At 43.0% G+C, this 24,323-nt stretch overlaps 1 protein-coding gene across 6 annotated transcripts; it reads left to right on the top strand.

Moving 5' to 3' along the window:
• Positions 1-1,426: 1,426 nt before the first annotated feature.
• arhgef11 (Rho guanine nucleotide exchange factor (GEF) 11) lies at positions 1,427-23,810 on the top strand. 6 transcript variants are annotated; one of them, XM_034105922.2, is made up of 42 exons: positions 1,427-1,669; positions 3,772-3,786; positions 5,202-5,293; positions 5,387-5,491; positions 6,142-6,191; positions 6,349-6,406; positions 6,507-6,700; positions 6,824-6,895; positions 7,223-7,330; positions 7,593-7,641; positions 7,908-7,945; positions 8,063-8,155; positions 8,281-8,349; positions 8,443-8,547; positions 9,100-9,198; positions 9,425-9,467; positions 9,600-9,696; positions 11,535-11,657; positions 12,167-12,190; positions 12,311-12,437; positions 12,952-13,045; positions 13,729-13,758; positions 13,905-14,034; positions 14,796-15,002; positions 15,397-15,444; positions 16,036-16,184; positions 16,718-16,858; positions 17,444-17,520; positions 17,911-18,036; positions 18,896-19,013; positions 19,094-19,242; positions 20,128-20,203; positions 20,285-20,467; positions 20,556-20,637; positions 20,936-21,016; positions 21,174-21,229; positions 21,323-21,475; positions 21,633-21,872; positions 22,092-22,202; positions 22,346-22,632; positions 22,869-23,001; positions 23,090-23,810. In XM_034105922.2, the coding sequence occupies exons 1-42, from the start codon at positions 1,635-1,637 to the stop codon at positions 23,137-23,139; spliced, it is 4,317 nt and encodes a 1,438-aa protein (XP_033961813.1). In that variant the 5' UTR covers positions 1,427-1,634; the 3' UTR covers positions 23,140-23,810. The 6 variants fall into 6 exon arrangements, with proteins under 6 accessions (XP_033961813.1, XP_033961817.1, XP_033961816.1 ...); XM_034105926.2 differs by lacking the exon at positions 22,092-22,202; XM_034105925.2 differs by lacking the exon at positions 15,397-15,444.
• The last annotated feature ends 513 nt before the right edge of the window (positions 23,811-24,323 follow it).

Genomic DNA, 24,323 nt, shown 5'->3' on the forward strand with positions numbered 1-24,323 from the left:
GAGAACATGGTGGTGGATCAGCAGCCAGTCAAGACATCAGGATAACAACACAGCAGAGATCATTATTCCAAGAACTAAGGATTAAACAAAAGAAAAACATATATACATATATGCAACGACAACCCCTGATACTTCTAGCAGACCAAGACAGAGAGAACCAACCCTCGGAGTTTACCACTGAATTGTTTTTAGGGGAAATCAGGACCTGAGGTGGAGCTTTTTACTGGATTGTATTCTAGCTAGCTGGCTAACATGCAGCATTAGTGTTTAGACATTTGCACTAAAACGAGAGTCTGGAGATATCGAGCTGAAATTCGCATTGGCTGACACTATCTCGACCATTTCATCCTCCATATCTTCGCATGCAGTTGTAGTCATGCTGGCATTTCACCTTGCAGACATAGCTGGTTAGCTAGCTACCTCCGAAGGACCGACTCGTTGGCGCATGTGAAAGCCGAAACCACGGCGCTTTCGCTCGGCCTCAGGACCAACGCCATGCCGCGGGTTGAACTCGGGCCTTCCGTAGAGCTCACTTCAGGAAGCTAACGCTAGCTGGAAATAGCAGGCCGCTTAGGTCTCAACAGTGACTGTATGGTCGTCTTATCAAGGTGTTTTGATTTGACTATAGCCTAGTCATCTGATTAGATAAGTGCACCTTTACTTTTTATTCTGCTTTTCGTTTCTATAAGCCCAGCGGCTGTACTAGCTAATGCCGGCTAATCTGATAATTAGCTATCTAGCTCATAGGCGAGTATGCATAGCAATCATAGGTTGTTGTTTACATTGAAGACTACAAGATACAGTTGAAAACGTGTTGGATTTGTGTTTTAATGTACTGGGAAAAAAAAAGTGCGTTATTTTGTAAATGGTGTTGTTTGCCATTGTAAGCCACAGACACACCAGTACACTTAATATTGTTATCAAAATAACACTCATGTTAGATTTGAAACCCAATCCAAGAAAGCATATGAGTACAATACGTGCCACATTAAAGTATTGCTTAGCTTGTGTGGGATGTAAACAAGTCACATGTAAACAAGTCTGGCTGCGTTTAAGGTTTTGGTAATTTCATTGCAAGGTGTCACTCCATATCAACCAAGATGATGCTGTGCTGTTATCGAGACTCCAGCTATGCTCGTTAAATAAGTTGTTTTGAACATATCTGTTCAGAATTAGCAGTAGACAGACACTGAAAGGCATGGGAGTTGTTGACCTCCTGGTGCATAGCGAGACATATCAGCCATTCATTCATGATTGATGACCTTTGAGGAGGCAGACTGTCCTTTATCCATTTTCCACTAAAGCTGATCCACTGCATCAAGCCACTCACAGCCGTGTAGTATTTATTTTTGAACCACTATGTGACCTAGTGAAGCTGAGGACATTTTAGTTTTAGCAGCATTTTTGTTAAAGTCCTACTGACACATTGAACCACTGGGAGTGAATGGGAACATGAGGAACACTCTGTTTGGTCTGAACCAGCTTCCCAGTTGAAGATCTGATCAACAGAGAGACCCATTGTGTGGACTGAAAACTGAAGAGGAAAGAGACGATGATGGGGATGATGATAAAGAGGCCCAGTGACAGTGTTGATAGCCCACCAGGAAGCAGAGGAGTGTCACAAGGCTCCAGACATGAGTCTCCGCCAACCCACCTCCACACTGGACAGGTACGAGCCCACATCCGCTACACTCACACAGTTTCTGTGATTAGGGATACATCTCGATCCCTTGCTTAACAATGTAGTGCTTCCTGGTGACACTGAGGTCCAGTCTGGTCTCTGGAAAAACTAGTCAGACAGGGCCGTTTACTGGAAGGTGAGAAAACTGCTCTTTGGACAAGAAAAAAGGGAAAAATAATGTATGCATGACAATAGTAGCAGCCTCTTAAATATTACTTTATTTCCTACCATATAATCCCAACATTATTTATGAGAAAACGATAGTATCACAATACCTATGTTTAGTCACTGGTTTGACAGATGATTTACCAAAATATAGTGAATGATGGGGATACATGCTGTAACCATAACTGTGCAAAAGGTGTAGGCTGTCCGCTTTCAAAAGGTGGAATGCTTGTGGTCGCCCACGCAGACATTAAGCATATTTTAGCATCTTGAATCACCTAAATGAACAATATCACGTACTGTGAGCTTTAACAATAATGCCCTATGACTACTAATTAACATACTCAAGGTGTCTGAACCTTAACTCACTTACACAATCACGTATGTTCGTTTCTTTAATACCAAAGATAAGCAAATGTACATTTTATGATATCTCTTAATTTGATACTCCTGAAACCGCTGTCACCTAGTTCACAGCGTTGTGACGGGAAACACAGGGTTACGATTGGCCAGCCCTGAGGCATTAAAAAAAAAGGTAAACAAAGAGGAGTGGCATCTATTTTGGTGTGCTGCTGGTATTCCTATATTTACAAAGAAACAGCTACATCAAGAATTGGCTATATAATACACCTAGTTTATTAACCTACCACTTCATTTAAATAAATGCTTAAATAATACAATATTTGAAATTCATATGTTATGCATATATCACCACACATAGCTGCTGTAATCACTCAAAAAAAGGGAAAACAAATATAAATAATGTTAAAACACAAGGGTGCTAACATTGAAACAAGATCAAACATGCTTCATCTGTATAACAAATAAAAATCTAGTATGCAGTGGAACATTTCAAAATGTAACGTATATACCCTGGCCGATCCCCTAAATGCCTCGGCCGTGAAATAAGTAAAAAATCCCAACCCACATTTTTATGTAACATGTTTTGGCCGTTGTCACGTAACATAATATGTCGCAAAGTGGCTGCTAAGTCCCTGAAGGTTCAGGGTTCATGGTTCAGAGGGGGAATCGAGATCCGTCCTATTCGTTGCTTATATGTCGTGTTGTGACTTTTCACCTGCTGTGTTTATTACGTCCATACTAAAACCTAATGCACCGTATTTCATCTCGTTTGTCAGTCTGTGTTTCTGTTGATGCATCTTTGTCTTGGTCATATGTCTTTGCTGTTTCTCCTGCTGTCAACTTTTTCCTTGTGTGTGTGTGTGTGTGTGTTCTTGTGCTTGTGCCTACCACTGTGTCTGTGTGTGTCATGTGACAGCCGGGCAGCCAATAAGAAAAACGCCCGTCCGTTCAGGTAGGACAGCTGTCCAGAAAGAGCCAGGGTTTGGGGTTGATAAGGAGATGCTTACAGATTGCACAGCTGTGGCAGCAGATTTCTCAATGGCTGCGCTTGTTATGTCAGAGACTCTCTACAGGGAAACATCTACTAATCATCTTCATGATCAATTAGAGCGTCCATTTATTTGTATAACAATCTTAGTTTCCCAAAATCTTAAGTGTTATGTTCATATTGCTATTTGTTTTCCTTCTGTCTGATGCTGGGCAACTGTTTTGCATGCCAACTCATTCTCTAAACACCTGGTATATTTTCAAAGAATTTGCAGTGCTGATTGGCTCCATGTTGCAGCAGCTGATTATCTCCAGACCATAGTAATCAAACCCATTTATGGATGAATTCATACCTTTAACTGTGTTCTGCTAACCATTCATTGGATGGAATAATATCATTCACTCCATTATTCATACTGTGTGTCTTTGCGAAACACTCTTACAATCTGTACGAGTATAAAGGGTGAGATTTGGATTCAGTTTCTGTGTCGTTTTAACTGAATATTGATCCTCATGCTGAATTTCTTCTCTCTCTTTTCTCCCTTTTACTCGTCTTTTTCCTTCTTTCGCTTCAGCCCTTTTGCTGCTTGGTGAGTTTTCCCTTCGCTTTTCTTGTCGCTTCTCGTGCAATTTATAATATTCCCACTAGGGATGCACAATATTGTTTTTTTGATACCGATACCGATAACTTCCTGCTTCTCAAGACCGATACCGATAATAATATATATATATTATATTATTATCGGTTATCGGTATCGGTATATAATATATATATATATATTAAATGTACCTGTAGTTTTTGCACACCTGGTGTTAAAAAAAAGACTAGTAGTGAGCAAATGAAATGAGCATTACTACTATGAACAAAACTAACCCTGGGGTCGTCTCTGGCAAACTTCTTGCCTTTTTCAAAAGCCTCGTCGATAGGTAAAAGCCCCGGTGCCTTTGCAGCTGGCTTTGGATTCGCCGCTAGTTTAGTAGCGCAGGCGTCTTCGTACGCTTTTAACACACCATCGTAGCCATGGCGATGTTTCACGTGACTAATCAGGTTGGAAGTATTATAGCTCGTTGCCTTCTTCCCTCCTCGTGGAACTTCTGCATTGCATTTGTTAATACAAATAGCAAGCGAACTATCTAACTCTGAAACTTTGAAATAGTCCCATACTACCGACGATATGTTTGTTTACTGTCCTGGCTTCGCGGCCGCACGCCATTTACGTCATAGCCAGGCATGAGTTAGGGGAGCGCTGGATTTGTGAAGAACTCCCCTCTTCCTAAACCACTAATACACAGTACTGGCAAAACGGGAGGAGCCGAGTGAAAAACAAGCGCCCCTCGTCCCAATCCACCCACACCGCAGCATTTTTTTCCCCCAAAAAATATATTGTATATTATCGGGGCTATTAATACTTTCATCGGGTTTATCGGGATGACGTCATAATTCCTAATATCGGACCGAATTCCCACCACTCTTACACCACTGACACATCTGACCTCTGACATCCCTCTCTCCTCTTTTGTTACTAGTGTCCAACCGTAAGATTCCCCTCTTTCCTTTTAGCCTGTTTCTGTCTTTTCATTTATCTTGAAACTCCTTCTCTTAATTTATTCCCTTCAGATATTCCCTTCCCACTGCAACTACCCCTTGAGATAATTCAAATGTGTTGTTGTTAGGGCTGCTCAATTATGGCAAAAATCATAATCTCGATTATTTGGGTCAACAATTGATATCACGATTATTAAAAACGATTATCCATTTACTTTGAAAACATCCATTTATTGGAGAGAAAAAAATGTGAACAGTATTTTTTTGAACTTTAAGTATAATTCAACTGAATAACCGGAAAAAAAGAAGTAATAATAATTTTTTTTAAAGAATCGTTTTATTTCCATTACGTTGTTTTCATAATCGTTGCAAGCCATAATCGTAATTGCGATTAAAATACGATGAATTGAGCAGCCCTAGTTGTTGTTGTGTGCTAAACCTCGCTTCTCTTCAAACCAGGCTCAGCAGTCTGACCATCGGTGACTCGGAGCGCAAAGCGTCTGCCGCCCAGCAGAGAGAGCCGATTCTGGAGATCCCTGCTGAGAGTACGGGTAACGACAACCTCCCTGCTTTTGTTCCAGGATTCATTTCAAATGGGAATATATTAAATAACTCCCGACCGTCCGTCTGTCCTCCTCTCCCAGGCACTGGTCTAGTCCAGAGATGCGTGGTCGTGCAGAAGGACCAGCTCGGCTTCGGCTTCACAGTCTGTGGAGAGAGGGTCAAGCTGGTGCAGAATGTCCGCCCAGGTGAGACGATGCACCGCTGATCGGTCTTATCAAGTTCTCCAAAAAACTGCAATGTAAAGTAATTAAAATGGAAAGATAATATAAATAGATAGATTTTTATAATTAAATTGACGTGAAGTTGAGTGCACGCGCATAGCTAATGTGTTGATGCTATCAAAAGATCTAATTCAGTTATTTTACTAAGATGCTCCAATAGACTGCGATGAAAAGGGCTTCTTCCTCCTCGTTTCATGACATTATATTTAGTAAAATAAATGTTTTTGTGTAATTGAGAAAAAGTCTGGATAAATAGTGTTCATGTACAACATTCAACATGACCTTGATGGTAGGGAGATGATAATGAGTTATATGGTAGCACCCATATATGCTTTTTCATTTTCTTTTTGTCGCTGCTTTTAATTGAACTATTCATATCTTAGACTGCACTGTAACTTTTATCCATGTATTTTTTCTTTTAATGTTTATTTTATTAGCTTTTCTTTTTAATGACTGATTTTAAATGCCATTTTCTTAATGTCTTTCATTTTTTGTAAAGCACTTTGAATTGCCTTGTGTTGAAAAGTGCTATATACATAAACTTGCCTTGCCTTGCCCAACAAATATCTTTTTATTTTTGTTCATGATTTTCACTGTATGTCTTATCTTCACAGGTGGCGCAGCAGTGAAGGCTGGGGTTCATGAAGGGGACAGAATCATAAAGGTGTACTTCTAATCACAAATTATATTACATTACATGTCATTTGTGAGACGCTTTTATCCAATGCGACTTTCATACATCCAGTACTGGACCGAATCTGACGGTCGTTAGTTTTTCCTGTTTGTAATGTTCCTGTTCCTTTTCTCTTCCCCTCTCTCAGGTGAACGGCCAGCTGGTGTCCTCCATGTCCCACCAGGAGGTGGTAAAGCTTATCAAATGTGAGTTTGAAATATGATTGATGTGTTTGGGATATTCTGTTTATTTAGCATGTATTTATCTGACTCCATTCCTGCTTTTCTTTTTGTTATCTTCTCGCAGCTGGACCGTATGTCGCTCTGACACTACAAGGACCGCCCCTTTCAGCCTCACTTCCCTTAGAGCCCCTCCACACGGACCTCACCAATCAAAGAACGTCTCTGGGTGGGGAGGCCCCCCCGACTCCGCCTCCCCCCTTGCCGTCGGGACTGAGCAGCACCCCATCGCAAAGAATCACTGGACCCAAACCACTGCAGGTAAACCAATTTAAATTAAGAATTGATGTCATTTCCCAGCTGGTGTTTTAAGAAAAAATGAATATTTTACTCACTTTTGTGGACACCATCAGACAGATTTGTTGTACATTGTGGTTTTTTTAGGACCCAGAAGTACAAAAACATGCCACTGAGATACTCAGGAGAATGCTGGAGCAGGAAGAGGCTGAACTACAGGTTGATACACACACACACACACACACACACACACACACACACACACACACACACACACACACACACACACACACACACACACACACACACACACACACACACACACACATGCATTCGCACACACACACCATGTATACATCACTTCAGGGGACATTACATTGACTTACATGCATTTCCTGGAGACTTATCCTAACCTTAACCATAACCAACACATGCCTAACCCTAATCAAGTCTTCACCCTAAAATTAACCCCCTTGTTGCACCGTGCTGTTTGCACAATTAGTTGCATGGAAGTTTTGCAGCTAATATCTGATAACCACTTTGCAGGAGTTGATGGAGGAGCAGTTGAGAATCCCGTCGTTGTCACTTGGGGAACGGATAGAAAGAGCAAAGAGGAGAGCTAACCAAGTCAGGGTCAAGATTCAGCAAGATCTGGTGAGCAGGCGTTACTGTTTTATATATATTTGTTTTTATACTACCTGGAACCGTTTTAGAAAGGCTGAAAAAACATTACAAAATGAATTAATAAAAAACGTTTGTCCTGCCATAACCACAACATGTTTCAGGTAGTACAGGTTCAAAGGGTTTTACATCTGACCTATATGTCTATATGCCCGTTGTGTTGCCCCTGTTCGGCCCATTCAATCACTAATAATAGCTTCAATTGAATCATCTGCTGCTTTCTTCTGCTCTCCAGGACGGGACGCGATCAGATTGCGCCACGAGCTACGTCATAGCAGGAGAAGGTGCATCTCTTTACCTATTTAAGTAAACGTCTTACAAGCTAACACATTAGCTCTAATGATTAGCGTGCACACGTACTGGTCTCATGTGTCAGCAGGAAATACTCATACATTGTTAAAATGACTAAACACTTATGATTAAAATGCTGACATTGGATCTTCTGTTGTGGAATTCACTGTTTTACTTTCCTCTGAGGCCATAGACACTAAATGAATAACGATATGATTGTCTTTTTCTAATGGTGTAAAACGTCTCTGTGCTCTGGCAGGTCGACTATCAATGGACTCCAGCGAAGGCGACGTGGAGGTAGGCTGTTTCTTCGTCTTCTTTTAAATAACTGGTGAGGTTGCGTGTTAGTGTATGTGATGGTCCCACTCATCCCGTCCCCCTCGTCCTCCCTCCCTCCCTCCCTTCCCTCCCCAGGCTTTTGAGAGTCCCCACTCCTCCCCCTCATCCTCCTTCAGGACCCCACAACACCGCCGGCAGAACTCCGACACACACGCCCTGTCTGACTCGGTGAGATGGACGCACACTTTCAGTTTAATCTAGACGACGCCTAAAGAGATGTAGCAAAATCTCTTCTAGTCATTTCTCATAATCCTCGAGTGTGTGACTGAGTGCTTCTGTGTGTGTGTCAAAAGGGCGGGAAGGCGCAGATCATCGGCCCCGAGGAAGAGGATGAAGAAGATGACGGTTATGCATTTAACGAGGTGAGAAGAACACAGTTTTCTTTCCCCACTTCTATCTTTCTTTCTGTTCCCTTCATCTATAAACGGTTCCCTTTTCCTCCGTCGTCCTCTCAGATGGACGGTCCGTTCCAGGACATCGAGCTGTTGAAGTCACGGCCGGCACACATGGCGGTGTTCATGAGATACGTCTTCACACAGCTCCTGGACCCCAACCCTCTGGTCAGTCGACGATACATTTTATATCAGATTACAACTACATGTATTGGTGTTCATTTTGTCCACTATCTGTCATTTTAGTCTCAGTGAAATATTTCGTTTTTTTAAAAATGTAGTCAAGTTTTAATGGAATTTTACTCTTATCTTAAAAACGACTATTTTAGCTCGAGTCAACGTAAAATATTATTTTATTCTTTTTATTCATCAGATTATATTATAATAATAATAATAATGGGTTTTATTTGTTACGCACTTCAAGCAGTAAGCATAGAGCAAAATAAAACACAGTTAATTGTAAAAGCAGTAAAAAAAAAAAAAAGTCTAGTCACTAATCTTAGTCTACCTGTTTGTGTCCTTCTCACCTCATGATACACACGTTCAGTCACTGTTTCTCGCACTAACTTAACACCACATGTCATCAAGCGTCTTTGGGTTCAAGAAAAGCGCCATAGAAATAAAATGTATTATTATCAAACCGGAGTGTTGTGAATAAAATGGATTCTGCTGTTTCTGTACCACTGTTTATCTGCTTTCTTACATTGTGCGTCTCCACAGCTGTTCTACCTGTCAGTGGAGGCCTACCTGGGCTCCAGTCCGAAAGACGCTCGCGCACTCGCACCTCAGATCTGCTCCCACTTCCTGGACCCAGATGCTGTATGTCCCAAATTATTTTGGCTGCTGATGTGCAACGTGTTGAAACTATTTCTATTTTTGATTTTGCAGAAGTAAATGGTATGAGAAGAAGCTGAATGTTCACCCTACTTCTCATACCATTTCCTTTATCAGACACAGCCAGTCACACATTTACCGTACATCAAGATGCATACTTAGAATCAATATAGTTTACAGTGCCTGAAAAACATGCTTTTCCTTCCTTTAGCCCCTGAAAATCAAAGTGCGAGAGGAGTATCTCACAGATATAGGTAAGACGACGACATCGCAGTTGTGTTGCTGGCGAATTCACTTGTTTTGAAACGACTAGAAAATAATATCTGTGACAGATTCAATTAAAGGGCGACCCCCGCTGACATGATGTTGTGTCCTTGTCCCTTCAGAGGGTCGGCTTCACGCCTCGGAGGACATCAGGGGTCCTCTGTCCGAGCTGCAGCAGCAAGTGTTGCCGGACATCCAGGACCAGATCCAGGACTACAGGTACTTTACTGAAGGCTGAGAATACTCAATACGTTAAAGGTCACCTGTTATGCAAAATCCTCTTCTTCATGTCTCTTCTACATCAACATGTGTCCCCTCTTCTTCATGTCTCTCCTACATCAACATGTGTCCCCTCTTCTTCATGTCTCTTCTACATCAACATGTGTCCCCTCTTCTCCATGTCTCTTCTACATCAACATGCGTCCCCTCTTCTTCATGTCTCTTCTACATCAACATGTGTCCCCTCTTCTTCATGTCTCTTCTACATCAACATGCGTCCCCTCTTCTCCATGTCTCTTCTACATCAACATGTGTCCCCTCTTCTTCATGTCTCTTCTACATCAACACGTGTCCCCTCTTCTCCATGTCTCTTCTACATCAACACGTGTCCCCTCTTCTTCATGTCTCTTCTACATCAACACGTGTCCCCTCTTCTCCATGTCTCTTCTACATCAACACGTGTCCCCTCTTCTTCATGTCTCTTCTACATCAACATGTGTCCCCTCTTCTTCATGTCTCTTCTACATCAACATGCGTCCCCTCTTCTCCATGTCTCTTCTACATCAACATGCGTCCCCTCTTCTCCATGTCTCTTCTACATCAACATGTGTCCCCTCTTCTTCATGTCTCTTCTACATCAACATGTGTCCCCTCTTCTCCATGTCTCTTCTACATCAACATGTGTCCCCTCTTCTTCATGTCTCTTCTACATCAACACGTGTCCCCTCTTCTTCATGTCTCTTCTACATCAACATGCGTCCCCTCTTCTCCATGTCTCTTCTACATCAACATGTGTCCCCTCTTCTCCATGTCTCTTCTACATCAACATGTGTCCCCTCTTCTTCATGTGTCTTCTACATCAACATGTGTCCCCTCTTCTTCATGTCTCTACTACATCAACACGTGTCCCCTCTTCTTCATGTCTCTTCTACATCAACATGTGTCCCCTCTTCTTCATGTCTCTTCTACATCAACATGTGTCCCCTCTTCTTCATGTCTCTACTACATCAACACGTGTCCCCTCTTCTTCATGTCTCTTCTACATCAACACGTGTCCCCTCTTCTTCATGTCTCTTCTACATCAACATGTGTCCCCTCTTCTCCATGTCTCTTCTACATCAACATGTGTCCCCTCTTCTTCATGTCTCTACTACATCAACACGTGTCCCCTCTTCTTCATGTCTCTTCTACATCAACATGTGTCCCCTCTGTGGAAAGAGACTGAAAGTCTCAGGAACAAAGATTCTCTCTCTTTTTGATCCATTTCTATAAAAACCTGTCTGAAAATGAGCTGATCAGATTTTGCCCACTTTGTGATGTCATAACGATGTGTTGTCTTGTGTAACCATTAGCCAATCAGCAACCAAGGTAACCCCCCCCCCCCCTTTTCACCTGAATCTCCTCTAGAGCACCATTGAGTTCTTTGTAACCAAATGTCTCTCAGAGGGGCGTGGGGAGGGGCTCCTTATTTTCATCTGAAGTAACAGACAGAGAATCAGCACTTTGGAAACGGGGCTGAAACAGAGGGGATTATGGGTAATGCTGCAATGATCTGTTTGGTGTTTCAGCCAATCAGAGACAGGCTCTGTATATATCTGAAACCTATAATATCTTGATGAAAAACTGTATAATAGGGGACCTTTAAATACACATGGGTCCGTTGGATACGTAGAAGCACTACATGTTTTGCAAATAACATTTCAAAATTCTTCATGGGACGCAAAAGAAGTGCAGCATGTGCATGGCGCTACTGTTCGCCAACGTTAGCTTTCATCCGTGTCGATGCTAACGGCGTTGAAGTTGAGGGCCTTTACAGACGGTGTCTCTGTGTTTCGTAGGAACAAGCAGATGATGGGCCTCGGCTCTCTGTTCGGAGAAGGAGACCTGCAGCAGCTGGACGGAGACCCGGTGAAAGAGCGGCAGGTGGTGGACAGACAGGTCACCGCCCTCTGGGAAATACTGTGAGTCTGGGGCTCTCACAAATACAAACACGTGCTAAAGTGTGCAGATCAATTCGGTTTGTCTTTTAGATCTACACACACATCTTCACACTCATGCCAAATGAACACAACCTTGTTTCTCGGTCAGATACACCTGTTAACAAATCAAACATTGGTTTACTCTCAACATGTGGCTGTTATCATGTAGTGAATATTAAACCCCACACACTAAACCAGGCTGCTCCGCCAAGTGGCTCAATAAAATAGTTATTACAAAGCGACAGGAGGAGTTCTCCCAAGCTATCATAACAAAGGTCGGCAAACCTGGAGACCACATGACGTTCCCTCCTTCGCCTTTACACACACACGGGCCGCTTCCCATCACATGACTGCTGCACCGCAGTCTGTTCCTCTCACCTTTTGCTTACACCTGCATTTAACGGTTGAGGCTTTAAACTGGATATCGCTTGTTATTTGCTGCGTTGCGACTCAACAGCCTTTTTATGTCTCTCTCTCTGTTCCCGCTCCAGATCAAAGCACGAAGAAGACAGAAGGTACAACCAGTGTTTGCTTCTTTCTTAAACACCTTTTCCGTGTTTGTTTTTCATCGTGGTCTTTTCTCCTCACGTCTCCGTGTTTGTCCTCTCTCTCATTCTCTCTCCGCCCCCTCGCAGTTCTCCCCTGGCGTCGGCCGTTCACCTTTACCTGCGGCATTCAGGTATCAAGCTAAGAGACTCCAAGGTCTTCCCTGGGCTGAGCACAGAGAAGGAGAAGTGGCTCGCCTTTTTAAAGACGAAAAAGGTAACTGCCCTCTAAAGAACATTATATATAAAGCTATAGTGAGAGGGCAATGTCAAGTTGAATCCACTTTTTGTTTTAATTGAGCACATGTACAAGACCGGCTGTTATAAATGTGAACATGGGCATCCGTTTTATTTTTCAAAAATATCCCCCCGTCTTAATTATGCAAACCAGAACACATTCTGCAATGTGTGTTTACAGAATCAGCAAAGGAAACAGTATTTTATTTGTAAGCAGTGCTGTATATATCTTCTGAGTTTAACGAGGTGTAGATCCCTACGAGTCATTCTGAGATAAGTAAAGCTTGGCTGTTTCTTAAGTCCATTGATTTGTTTGCCTCTAAACTGTGTCCACTTAAACATAACTGGAGCAGCAATTTGGGTTCAACTCAAATGTATTTGCATGGCTAACAAAACACAATTGAATAGAAGTCTATGAAAAGAATGAGGTGTGTGTGTATATATATTCATATATGTTGATTATATGACATGACTGACGCTTCCTTTCCCCTTAGCTGAGTGGTACCAAGAAAGAGAAAGATGGAGAGGATAAAAAGAGAAATCCCATCCTGAAGTACATCGGGAAACCCCGGAACTCCTCCCAGTCTAGTAAATACACACACACACACACACACACACACACACACACACACACACACACACACCATGTATACATCACTTCAGTGGACATCACATTGACTTACATGCATTTCCTGGAGACTTATCCTAACCTTAACCAGAACCAACACATGCCTAACCCTAACCAAGTCTTCACCCTAAAATTAATGATATGTAGGTCCCCACAAGGATGGTAATGCTAGGACACACACACACACACACACACACACACACACACACATGCTCTAGTGCACTGCAGATGGCTCATGCCGGTGGCTTCATTTAGGGATATTGTTTTTCTATAAATCATTATTATCTATAAATCATAATCTGATATCTGAGCCCAGTTCAAAGTCAAAATGCTTCAATATGTTTGGTTTATTCTTCAATGCATCGCGCTCGTCTCACAAGTGCATTACCAGTATGTAATATGTGAACATGAGTGTGTGTGAGAGGTCCTGGTCAGCTGACGGTATCGGTTCAGCGGCACGTCGCATCACGCGAACACGGACAAGTGATGCTCCCTCTCATTGTATCCGTCAGACGATATTGATTTATCTGTGCCCTCTGTCTGCCCTTTTTTTTTTTAATTGTTTTTCCATTGTTTGTTTATTGATTTCTTTATTGTGTCTTGTGAGTTCATTGCTTCTTTTTGGTTTCTTTTGGTTTTTTAGCATTCCATGTCCCGTTGTCACCCACCGAAGGTATATCTTTTGTTTTTTATGCCATTGCACTGTTGTTACATTTTTGCTTTTTCAACATACATGGAATGAATTCAATTTGAAGACCTCGTTCTATCCCACTATCGTATCGTACTGTACAATAAAGCAAAACATGTGTGTGTGTGCAGTCCGTCCTGGCAGTGTGAGGAACATCATTCAGCAGTTTGAGAACCACACGGAGACGGGGGAGGAGGGGGGAGACCCCGCGGACCCCCCGAGGCTCTCCACCAGCAGCCTGGGAGAGGACAGCATGGAAAGGTACTCCATCATCAGAATCCCTGTATTCGTCCCACTGAGGGGACATGTGCGTTGTTACAGCAGAAAAGAGCCACAGACGGCTTAATGTTACCTAAGAAGCATGCTTACTAAAGATTAAAAAAAAGTTACACAATTTACAAAATACACATCCTGTAACAGTTCTGAGGATTTAGCAGCCAGGTATATATTGCACAGTTTTTAACGGTAAATATACCGTTAAAAACTGTGCTATATATATATATATATATATATTAGGGCAGCTCGATTATGGAAAAAATCATAATCTCGATTATTTGGGTCAATAATTGATGTCACGATTATTAAAAACGATTATCCATTTATTGAAAAGGAAAAATGTAAACCGTATGTTTTTAACAGTTGATTACCCTGAACCTTAAGAATAATTCAACTGAAAATCCAATAAAAAAAATCGTTTTATTTCGATTATGTTGTTTTCATAATCGTTGCAAGCCAAAATCGTAATTGCGATTCAAATACGATTTAATTGAGCAGCCCTAATATATATATATATATATATATATATATATATATATATATATATTTCACATAGTTGGTTGGTATTTAACAGCAATGGGTGTTATAGTCTGTGTTATTGTGTGTGTGGGGGGGTATACCAGGGGCCGTGGTGGTTAAATGGCTGCTAAATCTGACCGCTGTCATGAAATGTATAATCCGCATGTTGCACCTGATTTCAATGTTGCTATTTTAGTGATCATTTGTTCTCGTTCTCTCCTTCGCAGCCCTGCGGTCTCGGTGCGTCTGGCACGCAGCGAGTCGTTGAAGGCTCAGGGTGAGGGCCGTCGGCGGGGCGTCGTCTCGGGGACGGAGTCTGTCCCTCGCTCTCGTAGCGACGTGGACATGGAGGACTGCGGGGAGGAGAGGGAGGGGCCGGGCCTCAGGCTGCTGCAGCACAGCGCCTCGTCGTCCGCGTCCAGCAGCTCTGCACGGTAAATATTGGAATTAGTGTTTTTTTCAGGTAACATCATGGAACTAAAGTCTGATTTAAGAGTTGATTATATTTCACATCATTCATCCAGATCTGTGAAGTAACTAAAGGTAGTCAAATTAGCATATTTACCTCTGCATTTTAGTGGGGTAGAAGTACAATGAAGCAAACCAATTGAATGACTCGAGTGAAGTACAAATCCTTCCAAATTGTAATTAAGTACAGTGCTTGAGTAAATCTGCATAGTTTTTTTACACCACTGGGGATATGTAGCTACATAAGCCTCCAAGGGTCAAAACTCACCCCTTTCATTTCAAAACACCCCGGAGGTTACCCCCCCCCCCCTCTGGAAGCGCAGATTCTCACCTCATGCAATCTCTCTTTCTCACACTCAGGTCTCTAGAGAACCCTACACCCCCATACACCCCTCGGTCTAGACGCAGGTGAGTCCTCCCGGTAGTTGATCAGTGATCAAAAGTATTTATCTGGCAGACAATTAACCCTAGAGGTGTCAGACGTCTTTTCAACATTGAAGATGAAACGGTTTGGTTCTCAAGAAAGAAATGGCCGCTTCAGTCGCCCTACAATGTTAGATATGTTTTGTATAGAGTGGTGCAGTGATGACGTATTTTTGTAGGCCGACCCGGAAGTAAGCTGCGCATGGGTTCCCTCGACAAAAGAGCAGTGGGATTTCTCAATAGGATTTTGGAAAATAGCTTGAAATAATGTCTGTGGAAAACGAAGCTGTTTGATAAATGCACGTTTTGTTCAGCCGGATAATCTCCACATGTCTACCCTACTTTTATACATTTCAAATCACAAATCTAATCGCCAGAAGCAAAATGCTAACGTTATGCTATAAAGGAACTACAGCCGAGTACAGTACAGCTATTTTCCAAAATCCTATGGAGACATCCCATTGGCTCTGAGACCAGGGAACAGGAAGTGGTAAAATGCTAACTCACTTCCGAGTTGCAGGCCTTGTTCCTGCACCACTCTATTAAATTGGTGTGTGTGTGTGTGTGACTCTGCAGGAGTGTGGACTCTCCGCTGACCCTGCTGCTGGACGCGGCTGCCCTGGAGGAGGAGGTGTCCGACGGGCAGAACTGGCAGGACACGGTTACTCCTCAGCTCCTCGCTACGCTCAGTCCCCGGGAGGTGGAGAGACAGGCGGTCATATACGGTACGAGTCAAATACACATGAGATTTTAAAATGATTGTTATTGAGAGACACAAAACTCAAGCTCAACATCCTGTGCAATGATAAGGGATTGCTTTTGTTAGGATTTTATTCCTTTCATTTTAGCGATATTCTCTACCTGTTCGGTTCTTTATTGATACTCTTTTTTACATTACGTTACATGTTACTTGTTGGATGCTTTTATCAACGACATGCTGACTGCAGTGGGGTTTGAACCTGTGCTCCCCTGATCCGAACACCAACGCACTATCCACTGCGCCACACTACTCTTATCGGTTATTTTTCACCACTCGATATAACTAAATGTTGTTTCTTTAGCAGCAACAGTAATGTTTACGGTATCAACAAATATCTCACTGGAAGCAAAGCTAAAATGTGAAGTTTGAAAAGGTTGAAAGAACAGACAAGCAATGTATAGGAAATGTTTCCAACTGGCAGCCGTTTTAGCTTGATTGTAACAATTTGCTGAGATTTTGATCGCCCCCCCCCCCACTCTTCGTTTTCTTCACCTTCAGAGCTGTTCACCACCGAGGCGTCCCACCTGCGCACCCTGAGGGTCCTGGACCAGGTGTTCTTCCAGAAGATGAGGTCCGTGCTGAACTCTGATGAGCTGGCCTGCATCTTCCCCAACCTGCCCCAGGTCTACGAGCTCCACGGTCAGTGAGCGCGTCCAGTTCTTCAGCCACACGTGTCTTAGATAAGGGCGATTCCTGCCCTCGTCTGGTCGTACATACAGAGCGTTTGATTACAGGTACAGCTGCATAGTTCTGCATGTGTGCTGCTTTACGACGTCAAGACAATTTAGGCTCGTTTCAAAATAAGAAATACAACTTTTGAAATAGTGTAACTTTAATATGAGGACTGTGTGTGTCTCCATGTGAAATGTAACAGTGTCACTGCGTTCTGCTTCTTCTGTTTGCACAATAAAGTGAGTCGTACTTTGAGTCAACATGCTTTCAGGGCTGTATGTGCGCTCGGTAAATAATAATAAGTGAAGCAAATACTAAGGGAAGGTTGTCAGCGTAACAATCTCAGCCTGCAGATTTGTTAAGTCAATATGTACTCTGCGCTTTAATAAAGAGACTTGGACTAGCGTTTAGCATCGTCTGTTCCTTGTGCTTTCAGCCTTGCCGAGGTGAAAGCCTTGTCTTAATGGTATTATCTGAAATGATGTAACGGATTCCGACCGACATTAAGGTTATGTTGTTTGTCTGTATTTTTACTTTGTTGTTTCTTTGCAGCGAGTCTATGCGAGGCGATGAAGAAGCGAAGAGAAGCCCCCACCGTTCAGGACATCGGGGACGTTATGCTGGCCAGGGTGAGCAACGATCATCACCTCCGTCTCGTCCGTCCCCCATCATTTAATACTCCGGCTTCTCTTGTTAGAAGGTTGTTTATGTGCAGGATTAATATAACGAACGTTACACATACTTCACACGGTCAGTCGAGGTGGCTGAATGGGCATGTAAATACACACGGGTCAGAATACAGATGATACAGGGATCACAAAGAACAGCAATCTGAAAGGATATGACGTGGGCTGCTACACTTTATAATCTTATCCCGTCAGCTTTCCTTTAGTAATGTATGTTAGTTTTTCTAATGTAACACATGCTGACGGATCCTTCATATATTTGTTCTCATGTTTCCATCCTATAGCTCTTGCCCTCTTCAGGATTAAGTGTTAACGTGAAGTTTGTGTTTCCAGTTTGAAGGGACGGCGGGAGACGAGTTTCAGGAGCAGGCGTCGCAGCTGTGCAGCCAGCAGTCTCAGGCTCAGGAGCTCATCAAGAACAAGCAGCGCAAAGACCCTCGCTTCGCTCACATCATACAGGTACACACACACACACACACACACACACACACACACACACACACACACACACACACACACATACCATGTATACATCACTTCAGGGACATTACATTGACTTACATGCATTTCCTGGAGACTTATCCTAACCATAACCATAACCCTCACCCTAATCAAGTCTTCACCCTAAAATTAATGATTTCCCTCATGGGGACCTCCAATTTGTCCCCATAAGGGAAGCCAGTCCCCACACATGACTATGTAAACAGATTTAGGTCCCCACAAGTATAGTAATGCTACACCACACACACACACACACACACACACACACACACACACACACACACACACACACACACACACACACCATTTTGTGACTGACATGTCCATGCTCCTGTTCCCAAATCAGTCAAAGATAGATATCAGTGCTCCAATTCTTCCTTATTATTCATTGAGCTCCTCTGCTCTTGTGTTTCACCGATTTTTAGACTCTTTCTCAATAAGTGTTGTGCAGTGGTCTAATATATGCCTCTGATATAAGTTGTTCTTGTGGATTTATATTTGATTTGAGTTTCAGACACTTTTACAAACGTACTCACAATTTTACCTTCTGTTTTTCTGATTTTTCCTTCGTTCATGTAGATTTTAAGACGTCAATTTCAATTATTACATTTGAAATATGATCTGATGCCAGTCGATCTTGATTTAGCATGTCTATTAAGATGCCTATTTAATTATGTTGGCATAAGTACAACTGTTAGAGTAAAAGTAGGGTTTTGCACATCTTTTTAGTTTCTAATTGGTACTGATAAAAAGTTCAGATTTGCACATCTCTCTCCGTAGATGTTTCTTTGCCTAACGTCTTATTCTTTTTGTTCAGGAGTGTGAAGCGAGTCATCACTGTCGGAGGCTGCAGCTCAAAGACCTGCTGGTGTCTGAGATGCAGAGACTCACCAAGTACCCCCTGCTGCTGGACAACATCATCAAACACACAGAGGGTGAGGAAGCAACAGATACATCAACACAGAGAACATGCCAAAAAAGTAGAATTCATAACGTCAGAATTGTTGATTTTCAGCCGGTTCGTCGGACCTCCCCTCACTTCAACGTGCCCACGCCTGTTGCCGAGGGATACTGCTGGCGGTGAACGAGGACGTCAGGGAAACGGAGCACCGGCAACGCCTCAGCCAATACCAACGCAGGCTTGACGCTGCGCCTCTATTCAAGGTAATCAGATAATCCATGCTGGTTTAACGGTAGCTTTAGTATTTTTGCTTCTTGCTTAATTTACGATCAATTTCGAAAAATGGTCAGTCACAAAGAAAAAAGGAAATATGGTCCAGTTAGGGCTAGGTGATATATAAACGATATGTATATGAGACTAGATTGTTTGTTTACCCACTCTATACATACTCTACACCAGTGATTCTCAAATGGGGTACGCGGACCCCTAGGGGTACGTTGGGGTACTGCAGGGGGTACGTGAGGTTAAAAAAAATAAAAAGGTTAATTAAAAATATACCATGCATGATTACAAAAATAATCTTAGTACAATAAGTTAAATGGAAAATACAATTGTATATAAAATATTTCTAGAACCACTAAGGGGGTCCTCATATAAACATGTTACATTTGTGTATTGTATTTATAGTTTTTAATAATATATCATTTTGTTCATTGGTTTGTTAAACATATATTATTTCAATTGAAAAACTCCTTGGAAAAATCTTTTTGTTCATGCATTAAGGAGTTAATACATCAGACACTGAGGGAACATCAATCTATTGTAATTATTTATATAGGCTTTTTCTGTCAAAAATGTCCGGGGTCGGTCAGGGGGGTACTTGGCTGAGAAAATGTTTCAAAGGCGGTACATTACTGAAAACAGTTAGAGAAGCACTGCCTTACACTATATCCACGTAGCTCATCATTTATTAAATGCTCGTTAAAAAAAAGATATTTATGATTTTCCTCATGTTGCCCAGCCCTTGGTTCAGGTTGAAAATACGACTTTTAAGTAAACCCTTATTTATTTTTCTGTTTCTTACTCCGAGTGTTACTATACCAACCTGCTATTTGACTCAATGTGTGTTTTCCTCCTGTCCCTCACAGGGTCTGGACCTCACCACCAAGAGAATGATCCACGAAGGTCCTCTCACGTGGAAAGTCAACAAAGATAAGCAGATAGGTCAGAACCTCCCTGTGGATACATACACTCATCAGTTTGTTTGTGTGCCTCTTACTCACATTGCCTGTGTCCCTCCATCAGAGATCCAGGCGCTGCTGCTGTCGGACTCCCTGGTGCTCCTGCAGCGGGGCCCGGACGACCGGCTGCTGCTCAGGTATCCGTCCCGCTGGCTGGGGGGGGGCGTGGGGGGCAGCGGGGACAGCAAGACGTTCTTCAGCCCTCTGGTGAAGCTGGACTCTCTGCTGGTCCGCTCCGTAGCTACAGGTCAGGAACGCTGAACCTCAGATTTAATATTCCCCTCTGGCTTTTTGGATGATATAATGTATGTAATGGTGTTGTGATTTCTCTCCAGATAACAAAGCCCTCTACTTGATCAGCACCACAGAGAGGCAGATCTACGAGCTGGTGGCCGGGACGGCGTCGGAGAAAAACACGTAAGCTCTTTCCCAAGAAATGTCTACTTTGTTTAATTTAGTTAGACCCATTGAGAATTACAAGAGAGACTTAAATACACAAGTTGAATCAATAAAACTAAAACAAACGGTGATAAAAACAATATATAGTATAGTCTGTGAAAAAATCGTCGTGATTTTGATAAGATTTCTGAAAACCCATTGGCGTATCAAACTACATTATACACTGCAATCCAGTCCTAATATATTTTTCAAAAGAATCAAAGATGTCTTTCCCAGATTCTGGTGTTTGTGCTTATTGAGCTTCCGTGTGTTACAGCTGGAAAGATTTACTTGAAAAGACCATCTCATCGTCCGGCGGTTCATCCCCCCTGATCAATCACGGGTCCATACCTATATCGTGAGTAATTCTGACGTCTATGAATAATATATAAATAAATCTGTTCCTTTGCAACACAGTTTTGTAATATGTCTTCAATTTAATTATGTTCATGTCTTAATACATTTGTTTACTCCTTGCATATGCTCAATGTACATTGTGTATGTTTTTTCTACAGCGCCTCCAGTCTGCGCAGTGCGTCCCCAGTGTCAACTAGCAGCAATGTGTTTGCAGGTAATTGAATGATCATCACCCCAAATATGTTAACTGTGTGGAAATGTAGTTTTTGGTTGAGTCACTTCGTTTTTTATTTTCTTAATCTTCTAGACAACTCAATAACGGAGCAGTCCGATTCCATGGAGACTCATTCCTCCAACGACGACATTGTGCTCTCAGCACACACACCGACTGACCAATCAGAAGCTTTCATCTGCGGTGAAGGAGAAGCAGTTGGTGTGGCCGAGGCCGCTTTACAGGACGGTGAGAAACAAACACATCTGTTTCATTTGTAATCATCCGATAGGAATTTAATAAAATCACAACCATTATAGTTCATTCTAAATATATTATTTATAAATACAAGTGGAAAGTGATATACAAACTTTTTTTTAATTGTTGTTTGTTGTCGTCTCCACAGTTGAAACCCTAAGGCAGCTCATTTTACGAGATTTGGACGAGGACGGTTGGAGCCACAATTCAGACGACACGCCCACCAACGAGACGACCAATGAGAGGAGCTCATTCACCGAGAGGCAGCGGCCAGAGTCTCTGGAGACTGTCCTCAACTTCAGCACCAACGAGTGGGAGGCGGAGCCTGAAGAAGAGGCTCCGCCGCTTGACGCTGAGCAACCCAGCAGCGTTCAGGTCGTGAGGAAAGGTAACGGATACATCTTTAATCTTCCCACAGGGCTGGCTGTTTTAGGGTGAAATCTGGGTGTCTTTAACGGCTGCCTTCCTCCGCATGTTTCTCTTCACTTGGGTGATTCATTAATTTGTTTCTCACACACTTTATTTTCTCTTTTTCTTCTGTCTGCTTCCACTTTACAACACACTTCTCCCCCACGCACTTTTCCTTGTCACACACCTATCCTCTTAGCTGTGGTTGCGGGTCCTTCTTCTTCTTCTTCTGTCCCTGACGACATCACTGCTGATGTCACACTCCCCTCCGACCAATCACACGAGCCGAGAGGCGAGGCCACCGCGCAGGGTAATGACGTGCTGTCGTTTTATCTGAGGAAGATTATACCTTTTTATGTAAATGTCGGATAATTATCAAGATGAGTTCTGGAGAATATAATCTTTGTGCCGGTGTTGATTTTACCGCTAAAACAAAAACCCTTTCTGCTCCAGGGAACATGTTCTACCTGGTACTGCCTACAGCGCAGGGAGAGAGCGCCACCGACGACCTCAACGACCCTCCTACTCCCACCGCCAGCCACTTCCCTCAGCCTCTGGAGGAAGTGATATCACTGCAGCCCGAGGAAGAAGCACCCGCCTGCTTCTCCAACCAATCAGAGGCTATGCAACTGGAACAGGAAGAGGAAACGGACCAATCGCCGCAGAGCCACGTGATAAAAAATGTGGACGAGATTTTCCACACCATCGAGGGGCTGACGAGCAAGCTGCGCCAGCTGAAGGTGAGTTTGTGTTGACGTGGCAACAAGGTGGCTGTCGGACCGTGAACTCAAACCTAATCCAACTCACAAAAAACGTTTTCTGTACAGTCATCACAAAGCGTCATGCTTACTCTTATGTTGTTTTCAACCAGTTCGAGCATCTTATTTCTGTCTTACGAGAATACATGGTCTCTTTCCCCAACAACGACGTTATTATGAAGGTTTTAAATGCTGCCATCTTTCCCTCTTTTTTACAGGACATAGAGAATTCCCATCACACGCTTTTGAAGACCCTCAGAGAGCCGTTAGTCAATCAGGAGTCAGAGGACCAGCAGTGTCCGTCGGCAACCATCTCCAGAACGCCGTCTCTGGATCGCGGCTCAGGGGACGGTGAGAAACAACCGTAACTATTTACAAAACAAGAATTGACGATGCATTCCTCTGTAAACTCATTTTCTTTTTCCTTGATCCCCACCAGGCAAAGAGGGCAGTCCAGCAGAGCCCAAGATTCAGTCGACGGGATTCTGACGTCACTCCGTCTCGATTGTTGGCGCAAGAACGCCGTAATATCGGTCTCGGGCCCTTAAGCCCCGCCTCCCCTCTCCCTTTCCTCCCTGCATGCACCGGCCATTCGATCAGAGCCCAGGACGGACCCTAGCTGTGTTTCCCGTTTCCCTGGAATACAAATAAACCAGCCGGAATCACCAGGATCTCTGAGGTCAGCACAACTTCTACGTGGACGGAGCGAGGAAAAAGTATGAAGGAACAAAAAAGGCACGAGACAAGTTAACCAGTGAAGAGAAATTTAAAAAAGTTGGAAGAATTGAAAGTAGAAAATCGGAGTTGGATTTTTGAAGGAGTTGTACGTCTTGCTTTTTTTTTTTTTTAAAGAGCTGGTTGAGGAAACGGAGCAGAAAAGTGTTGAAATGTTAATTTAAGGAAAAATCCGAAGGGACCCATCACCCCTGCACTTTACCCACAATGCATCCCTCTGTCATGTACAGCGGACAAATCAGGGACAGGAGATGCCACTGGCTTTATTTAGGGCCCGACATTTGAGCCAAGATGGCCTCCGGGGGTCCCCGCCCCCCCCCCCTCCGCCTCCACTGGTTGCTTTACACTGATTCACCTGCCACCGTGGCCGAAGGACTGTGTCTATATAATTCAGGTTATTTGCACTGGGTAAGGAAACCAACACATCATTTTTATTTTGTCATTAAGCTCGGATTCATATCCTCACACTGTGGGAGTAACACTAACGTGTCATTGGGAGCAGCCTCACTGACTTACCCTCCAGTCTGTTTTACTCATCATTCATGCCATTGTTAATATTGTTCATTTTGAAACCCTAAACCGCTGTTTACTACTGAAATGCTGGCAGGTTTTCTTTTTCAGCGCTGCTTCAGAGGCGGTCAGGGATCTCAGCGATAAACAAGCTCTTCTGATCATGTCGCGTTAGGGAGATTTGAGAATGCTTTGGGAGAAGACGGGCAATGTTGAGTGAGGAAAGAGGACAAATAGAGATTCAAACTTGAAAACTGCTCTGAAAAAACGTCTCCCTCAATCAAACCGCTGCCAAAAATCGCCGCTGACATCGCCTGTCCACACTTTGAGATTTAGTGTGTAGATGCTGCGAACCAGCAACTCTTCACTTCTCCAGCAGTCACACATACATAATGTTCATATCCATCCAGCCAAAGCCATGAAAGGAC

Source organism: Pseudochaenichthys georgianus, chromosome 18, assembly GCF_902827115.2.
Source record: "Pseudochaenichthys georgianus chromosome 18, fPseGeo1.2, whole genome shotgun sequence".
In the NCBI taxonomy this organism is placed as follows: Eukaryota; Metazoa; Chordata; class Actinopteri; order Perciformes; family Channichthyidae; genus Pseudochaenichthys; species Pseudochaenichthys georgianus.